This window comes from Neocloeon triangulifer, unplaced genomic scaffold (genome assembly GCF_031216515.1).
Source record: "Neocloeon triangulifer isolate White Clay Creek 2 clone unplaced genomic scaffold, ASM3121651v1 ptg000003l, whole genome shotgun sequence".
NCBI classification, from domain to species: Eukaryota; Metazoa; Arthropoda; class Insecta; order Ephemeroptera; family Baetidae; genus Neocloeon; species Neocloeon triangulifer.
In genome coordinates, this window is record NW_026775546.1 from 8,651,816 (window position 1) to 8,661,415 (window position 9,600).

A 9,600-nucleotide genomic window follows, 5' to 3' on the forward strand; every position below is an offset into this window, starting at 1 on the left:
TGTGCTTGTCTAATTTATTGCGAAAAAGTAAATAAATTCAAAAGTTTAAAAAGAATGCATTATTTTTGAGTTTTATACAAATTACATCCCATCTTTCAATGAGGAACTAACGAGGCGTTCTTAATTGATTTGAGAAGCATCTGCTAAATTAATCTTCCTCTCCGGCTCGCATTAAAAATCCATTAGAATGAGAACGTGCAAATTTATTTAAAGCGAAAAACGTATTTAAATAATTATTATTCAAAAATGGCATTCCAATCTGCCCTTTCATATTTAGTCTTTGGGAACAAATTACACTACCATACTAAATCCGAGTTGTTTATTCTGTGATGTCCGATTCTGAGAAATCAATCATCGCGATCGGAGAATGCACTCCTTCTTTTAAGGGGGCAGCCGCATTTTGACACCATCACGCCGAATAATGACGACTTTTTATGCAAGATAAGAGAGAATAGTCTCGCTCGCTCGCCGCTTTTGGGCGCAATTATTTTCGTGAGATATGTGTGAAAATCTCGCCGGTGACTTCAATGCGCGGGCCAAACGAGAGAAAAATGCACACAAATGAGCAGAGCTAAGAGAGATAAACGTTTTAAACCAGGGAAATGCCCCCGTATGTCATTTGAAAAAGATGGAGATATGCGGAAATGCAAAAGATGCGCTAAAAATGAGTCACGTTCCTACCTGGAATGGCCAAAGATCGCAACGGTTGATGGTCAACAACCCTGAAAAAATTAAAATTTAATACATTTAGATTGCAAAAAAGTCTTCTTATTAAACACAATTAAGCATAAAAATTGAACCATAATTAACAATATAAATTTATTTTTCCAATTTATAAATTTTAATCCACCATAAAATGTTAGATCACATTAATTATGGAAAAAATTCTTTACAATTTTATTTAGTTTGCAAATGTTTCGTTTTTGCTATGGCATACAAATTATTTTATATATTATTTATCTTATTTATTTCATTTATGAATTAAATAAAAATACGATTGTTATGTTCTGTACATACTAAACTTGTTCCTTTCTGTCGGAAAATTGATAAACAATAATCAAACTAAACTAAACAGATCATATTGTAATGAATTAATTTAGATGTATTTAGGCGCTCTTTAATGGACTTCTAATTTACAACATTTTTAGGGAAATAAATTAAAATTATCCGTCTCAGTATTTTCGAAATATTAAACATGTAAAATCGACGAATGGTTTGCAGGCAATTAAAAAAGTCAATAGCTTCATTTCCAAGTCCCAGAAAATCCAACCCAGGGTAAACCCAGAGCTTATTATTCTTTCTTTTGACAAGAAATCTGCCGAAATCTTATTCGCCAAAACAGCTTTTCTAAACAAATAAATGAGGCATATTTTACTTCTCATTTCAGAAAAGGAAAGACTTAGTACTGGGATTACCCTGGGTTGGTTTTTCTGGGAAAGAAAAAAATGTAGGTTTTGCAGAGGTTTCTGTGGTGATACAACTTAATTATTTATTTTTACTTCATGATAATGAGATATTTGAAAATAAATTATAAAATTTTCTCTTGTTATTCCATATGTTCGACATGGAAAAACTGAGCTAATAAAAAAGAATTGAAATTATTTCATCAAAAATGATAGAAATTTATTAACTTTAACTATTCTCTTTGTCCGACTATATGAGAGCAACTTCAATATTTAAAAAAAATCAGCATAAAAAACACATAAAATTTCATTGTAAGACACGAAACTCTTCAAAATCAAATAAATATTGGTTGTTTGTTGTATTTTTTTCTAGTTTGTATAGAGAACTAAAGGGAAAACAATCGTAATCCCTTTTTCAGCGCCGAGTTAATTCGTGCGAAACATGAACCTCTAACTGATATTATGATAGATGATGATTTTTTGCTCGTCCGTAACACGCGCTCTAGTTTTTTAGCCTCATTACGGCGAAGGTGTTGAGAGTTATTTAATTGTATAGGCGGCGGGCCGCGAGCAAAAGAGCAGCAGAGCCAGATGGTGTCTGCGTCTAACTCTCTTGTAACTAACTCGGCTTTGCTGCATATCAGAGGGGACACGCGAGTCGCGTCACAAAAAACCCTCGCACACACAGGGACGTGCAACAATGGCCGGTAAAAAAGCTAATCCTCTGCTCACATAGCAATAGGGACTGGCCCGACTTCTTATGTATTTTTTGCGACAGTAGAAAAATCCCAGGACAGAAGTTTCTCTGTTGAAATTAGCGCTTTTGACAGCCTAATAACTTTAAAAAGCAGCGAGCGAGCGTTGACAGATTGCGAAAATGGAAAATTCGCCGCAATGTGTTGGAGAAATGAGATTCTCTCACTAATTTATCTCTCTTTCTCGTCCCCCCAAATGACTGTGTGCATTTTTATTTACGTAGAGAGGCTTCTTCAATTGCAATTGTCCGCCGCAATTACTTTAATTTTTGTTTCATTTGTCCGTGCAAAAGAGGTAAGAAGGATACACAAAAGCTCTTCAAAGTAGATTTTTGCAAGTTAACTTACTCAGAAGATAGATACATAGTAAGTGACGCAATTTTGTTCATAAATGAGATTTTGAACCGAATGAAAAATGAATTTCAAATTTTTAAAAGTAGATTTTTTTAATATATATTTATATTTTAAACATATGTAAATATTTTTTATTTGCTCTTCTTATAAATCATATAATTTATCATGTTAAATACTCAAAACAAAACTTTAATACAACGTAAAGTTAAGTAAAATTAATATATTGACATGAATTCCGGGTAATAAATGATTTTCTTTTGAATCTTTTAGAAGTATAAGATATTCAATTTAAATTCAATTGATTTTCTAGGAAAAATGTCAACAAATAATAAAATTTTAAACAAAATAAATTAAAAACATTGAAAGAAATTATGAGTAAAAATAATAAAAAGCCTTCAATTAATTTTTAAAACAATTATTATTAAAAATAATTTTAATTTTTGTTATTAAATTTAGAATACAAATCAGTCTGGCCATTTCGGCTCCCATAGATTTCGCTCGGCAGAGTGCGAGCAGAGACAAAGATGTGGCAAGAAATTGACACGGCGAGCGGCAAAACGGTACCCCTTTGTCAAATTATTTTTTTCCCTTTAATTCTTTATTCTTTCCACTCTGTGTTCTCGGACGCACTGCTTCTTCTTCTTCTCCGTCTTTATTTGCGGCGCCGTGCGTTTTGTGTTTGTGTGCTGCGAAATGTATAGAAGCAGTGAAAAGTTCCCCGGACATCCACATTGTACTCCGGAGGGAAATTGAGCGCGCGGTCCACTGCTCTTTCGTTTATTTGCATTGTGTGTGACGTGCGGGACTTTTGATTCTTGCAATAATGCGCCGAGACCCAATTATCAGGACGATCTTTCTTGACAATTTTTCACCGTTCTCCTGCAAGATGTGCACAACTTTTGGTGTTGACAAAAGCAATCGATTTTGCAGGCGTAGCTAACTGTGTTTTGATGCGGTTTAAGCTTTTGAAAAGCATCATTTTTCCCTGTTATAATTGCATTCACTGTTGATTTGCTCCATTTGGTGATACCATTTGATTATATTATATATAAATTGTTGACAGTTATAAGCTCAGTGTTTTAAAGAATAGATACGGAAAGACTCAAATTAGTTAAAGAAAGGCATGTTTTTATGTTTGTAACTACATTCATATTTTAAAAAAGAATTCAGCTACTTAGTATATTTTATTTATTTTCATATCAGAAAAAATAAATAAACGGATATTAACCAATTAACTCAGTTTTCATCATGTTTCATTTTAACATTTTTTTTTCACAAATTTTTACGAATGATTTTATACAAATATATCAACTTACCGCACACATGACAGTGAGATTATTTGGTATAATTAGTAATTTAGATCTGTACTCTGGAAAAAACTTAAATTAAAACAGTTAAAATGAATTGCAATTTAAAAAATAAAATTCTCAATTATCATTTTAAGGTGTAAGCTTACCAACGCTAGTTATTTCATTACGGATATTCAACTTGAATGATCTCATAAAAATAAATGGCTTTAAAAAAAAATAGAGATGCTCATAAGCTTTAAATACAAAGAACAGTAACCTTGTGAAAAACTAGATAAGAGCATTGATATTGATAACTTTCATAAAAAGTGTAATAAACCACTTAAATGCTTTAATTGCTTAATTCCATATCATTTTTATGTGTGGTAAAGCTTACAATTTTGTCCACATTTTTCTTCTGATAATCTTACGAAAAGTTGATTTCGGACAATTTTTTAATATTTTAATGATTTTTATTTAGTATTTTTTTTTTTTATATTTTTTTATCTGGTCCCATTTTTTATTATTTAAGATTTAGATGAACAAGGGTTGACAAACCAAGATTCAATAGTTTTTGCCTTTAAATGTTTCTCTTTCATAAATTGTGACAAAAAAACAATTCAATTATATTTTAATTATATTTTAATTATTATTGCAAATTCCTAATTTGAAATTATGTGAATTATATTTACATGATTTCTTAATTGTAAAAAATATTCATGTGAGATATTAAATTTTAAATATAATTATCCCAATAAGTCATAATATTGTAGTTTTTACCTAAAAAAAATTCTTTTTTAATATTGTTTTCCAGCTTCACATTCTCTTACTCGGGGCAAAGCGGCATCCGCGTGCGTAATAGGCGAGTTTAATTAATTAATTTGGAATGCATCTCTCTCTGGGAGCCTCACGGTGCACCTCGGGGCCGATAATTAATCAATAATCTAGCATTTAGGCTGTCAATGAGCGCGGCACCCGTGAAAAAAACGGTCGGTCTCGGAGCGGAAAAAAGCGCCGAGTCACGCGGCAGAAAAATAGTATAGAGCCGCGTGTGCTCGCGGCATTTTCGATAAATCACAGCATCTTCCCAGAAGTTCTTCGCATCGCTCTGACTAATTGGAGGCGCAATTTGGCGCAATAAATCCCGCCGAAATCGAAAATTATTGAACAGGGAGCAAAAATGCATTTGTGAGAGTCATCCGAGTAAAATGACCGCGCGATGAAAAAAGCGCGAGCGAGACGGACGCCGGTTTTGGCGAGTGCGCGGTCGTTTGCCTCCTCTGCATTTTTTATCTGTAACAATACGAGTCCATCAGGACGTCCAACAATCTCAAATATTTGCACCTTGCTCTTCTATTGAAAAAAAATGCCAACAAAAAATTATGATGATTGATGATGTTTCGTATTGAATAAATATACCTTTAAAATTATAATAAAGAAACAAAAGAAATACACTGGAAATTGTAATTTATTTTTTTTTCAATATTTTTTTACAAATATTTTCAGATTTTTGTGTATTGTTGTGATATATCTGACGATGAGTAGGTTCAAAAACGATCCAGTTAATGATAAAGGATTTATTTTAGACTAGTATTCATTTTTGTACTGTTTCATTTCCTCCAAAATTGATTCTGTAAATGGATCTTTGCAAATTTTCATTCTGATTAAAAGTGTATTATGAAATTAAAAACCAAATATTGCAACTTTTTAACCAAAAAAATAAAAACACATTTTTGATGAATTTTCAAATTATACTAGTCTACATTTTGAGACTCTTTTTTTAATTTCTCGACTAAATTTTCAGACTTTCTTGTTTATTTGTTCCATATCATAATTAAATTTGAATACATGATTTATACCAATTAATACCTATTGCCAAGTGGTAAAATTTGTTTTCTGCAATTTAAATTTAAATAAATTTTCTTTTGTTGAATTTTTAAAAATTAATTAAGAACAGCAACAAAATTTAAGTATGGATCTTTTGCCGTTTTTTAATTACAGAATTAAATTTTTTAGCATTTTTACCTTTTTAGTTTGTTCTATTTAAAGAATCCAATTTTAAAAAAAAATGTTCATAAAAAAGTTCCGTCATTGCTATACTGACCAAATAAAAATACTTTTCCAATGCATGAAAGCACGCGAGTATATAAAAAGTTCAGAGCGTGTACCATGTTTTTTATTTATTATTATTTTTTTTTTTTAGAGCCGCGTGCTACCATTTTTATTCCGTTGACAATAGGAAAAAATTCGGTGGCGTGGTCGAGAATGGCAGCCAATTTGGTTCAGCAAACGAAAACGGACAAGCTCTCAAATTTCACGGTCATTGGAGTGATGATCTATTTAGCGACCGCCAGTTTTCCCAAACTTCGCGAGTCATTCGGCTCTCTGACGCTGATTACGAATTGACGCCTCCTCGCTTTCCGACCAAAAGAATGAAATCATCGCAGGCCAGTTCATTATCGTCGTTTGCCGAGAGTTCTTTTTGTTGTGTGTTTGTTGCGTGCGTTTATATTGGGTAGAATTTTCCGCTCGTTCCAATGTTGGCGCGCAGTTATTTTTGCTGCGTGGGGAAATAAATGAGCAATCTGCGTTTGGGCACCAACAATGAAAAAAATATATCCAAAGTCACTGGCCTCTGCTAAAGATGTTAAATGCATCTCACATTTTCAATTAAATTTTTACAATTATAATCAAATTGAAATAATGTCTTAATTTTAAATAAACAGCTTTTAATAATAATTTATTTTATTGAGATCATGTAAACAAAATTTACTAAATTTCATATAAACCTTCTAAAGAAGTAATAAATTAATCTTCATCAAAAAATCTTACCTGGTCTGTTAAATAAAGTGACAATATTGAAATCACCAATTTCTCTTCTGCTGCATATCTTTGCTCTACATTTCTTATTTTAAATTATTAAAGATTCTTCTTTAAAATTTTATTGTGAATAAAATCAAATTCCATCTATTTGCCAAAAAAATTTTTTTAGTGTACAAAAGCCAGTTTTTTTATTGAGCCATAGATATTATCATAATGCAAATCGTAAAGATCCTTATACCGCCAAAATTAAGTTTTGCATTAATTAAAAAATTATTCTTACAGCGCTCTACATTTGGAAAATTGCAATTAATAACATAACTTTGAAAGAAAATAAAACAATAACTTTTCCGGTTTCGATTTACAAAATAAAATTATTAATACAATATTTTCTATTGATTTAATATCACGCAGTGTTAATTTTTTTATTGTAGACCTGTTGTTGAGATTAATGGGTCCATTAGATAGCACCTTTGTTGACTTGTTTGTTCTTTACTCCAAAATTATTTTCCTTCCAGATAATGTCAGTGACGCTACCTGACTCAGCAGATAAATAATTGTCATTTCACACAACCATTTACTTCCTAATCAAAGGCTGTTTGCTGCTTATCTCCGTCGCTAATATAATTTTCGTCGCCGGCTCTCTTATCAACCCTTTACTAAGTTATGGTGACAACCGCATTGCACATCAAGGCTCGGCACGAAAATGACGTCTGCCAAAATAACGTCCTCGGAAAAATCCAAAAACAGTGGAGGCGACAACAAATTCCAAACTTTGGCTTGGATTTTGGTGCAAAGTTTGTGCCATGGAATTATTTTTGCAATTGTGTTCTCCATAATTTGGTACAGTTTCGTCGATTATGAACTCTTTTCTTTCCATCCAACCTGTTTTTCCATTGGGGTGAGTTTAATATGTATATATTAATTTGTAAAAAAATTAAAAAATATAGGAAGTATATAAGTCGAAAATAAATTGTTAACTTATTAAATTCAGTTTGATTCACTTATCGTTTTTTAGAGCTTTCAAGACAGTATTTGATAAATCAAAGCACCGATCCTAATCTCTAAGTGAAATTTTTTAGATAAAAATAATTATTTATTGTCTATCATGAGGCTGCAAGTTAAAACCAAGTATTATCAAAAGTATTAAATATAAAGAAACCTGCTTGAACACATAAGAGCTTTATTAACCACAGAGCTAATATGTAGCTCAGGCTACTTTAAGTTTAATGCCATGACTTTTATTATCATGACTCGTTGGCTGTAAGCTTTGAAAGTGTCTAGAGGCTCCCATCAGTTTATACATACATATTACTGTGTGATCAAGAATATAAATTTAAAAAATTATTGATAATAAATAAAAATTGATTCAAGAAATATTTTGCATTTAAATTTATTTAACTAACAGTAAGAACGCTTACAGATTGGTTATATTTGAATAAAATAAATAATGATTTTGGTAATTAGAGGATGTATTTTAAATTTCTGGAAATTTTTGACATTTATTATAAATTATATTTTTCACTGAATATAAATTTTTTATTCTTTGAATTATTAGTAGTTATTATAATAGATTTATAGCACAAATTTTGTTACAGAAACTTGAACAAATTGACTTTTATATCAATTTTATTATTTTACTTTTCAATTAAAATACCTTCAATAGCAATTCTGTAAGAAAATTAATTAAAATATTTTTCACATTTTACTTCAATTAAAAAAATAGAGTTGAAAGTAATTCAAGCCTCCTTTGAAAAATACTTATCGCCCAAGTTTTTCAAGTATCAACTAATATGCTGATTAGAAATAATGTGAATCTTTAAATTTAGTTTTAAAATTGGATTCATATTGATTTTTTTTCAGTACTTCCTCTTCATAACGGAAGGTTTCCTGATTTTCCTGCCAAACAGCGTGGTGACCAGAAATTTGAAGCGACAGACCATTGTCAAAATTCACATCGCCCTGCAGACCCTCGGTTTTGCCTTCATCGTTTCCGGCTTTGTGATCATCATCGTGCATAAGTTCAACAAGGGCTACTCGCACTTCGTCACCCCTCACTCCATCACGGGGTTGGTGGCCGTCATTCTGACCGCCCTGAGTACCCTGGGCGGCATCACAACCAGACTGAAGGTGCCTAACTTGGCCAGAATCAAGTTGGGCCACAACTTCATTGGTCTGTTGGCGTACGGGGTGGCAATTGCGGCCATGTGCATGGGGGTGTGGGCAGAATTGCGAGAAGTTATTAAAGAGGAGTGGTGCATCGTCATTATCGTTTTGACCTGCGTCGTGGCGGCCGTCGCCCTTGCCAATGCACTCTTTAGTTTCATCCGCAGGGTAAAAAACTTGTAAAATTGAATTTATGAAATATTAGAGTTGAAGAAAAAATTATGAATTAATTATGTAATTCATTATTGTTTCAAATTTTTATAAAAAATATCTTAATAATAAAAATTATGATAAATCTTCAAAGTTATGAGGATAATAAATTTAGTTTTCAAATTGATTAGTCCTTTTTTAAAAGGAGAAAAATCCTTTATAGATTGGAATTTATATTTTTTGGAAAAATATTAATAAATGTTGATTATTTTGAATAATTTCATGTGATTTCATGAAGAAAGTTGAATGAATATTTAACTTAAAGCAAAGAAAGTCAGTTCTGATTGGGTATTTTACTTTTTAAATATAACAGGGAATTTACAACCAAATTCTTCCATGTTCATTTTGCCATTATTAGTTAAAATTAGGATGACTTGCATGTTCGATTCTGTAAATTTTTGTTTATATTTGTCATTTGGCTTTAATTCGTATTGGTTTTGGAAAACAGAAATTTAATTATCTGTTTAAGAGAATTTAGATCTCTAAGAAGTTTAAAATCTTTTTCAAAACATAAGCATTTTACGCTTAGTTTAACAAAATTTGTATTAAAATAAAAATTTAATAATTTTCTCGTTCTTTAACTATGTCGTCAACTGGAATTAAAAA

At 31.2% G+C, this 9,600-nt stretch overlaps 1 protein-coding gene across 1 annotated transcript; it reads left to right on the forward strand.

Moving 5' to 3' along the window:
- The first annotated feature begins 7,209 nt into the window (after positions 1–7,209).
- Positions 7,210–9,600, forward strand: LOC132192557 (transmembrane reductase CYB561D2-like). Its single transcript, XM_059612566.1, has 2 exons — positions 7,210–7,519; positions 8,482–9,600. Exons 1-2 carry the CDS (start codon positions 7,325–7,327, stop codon positions 8,965–8,967), a joined length of 681 nt encoding a protein of 226 aa, XP_059468549.1. The 5' UTR covers positions 7,210–7,324; the 3' UTR covers positions 8,968–9,600.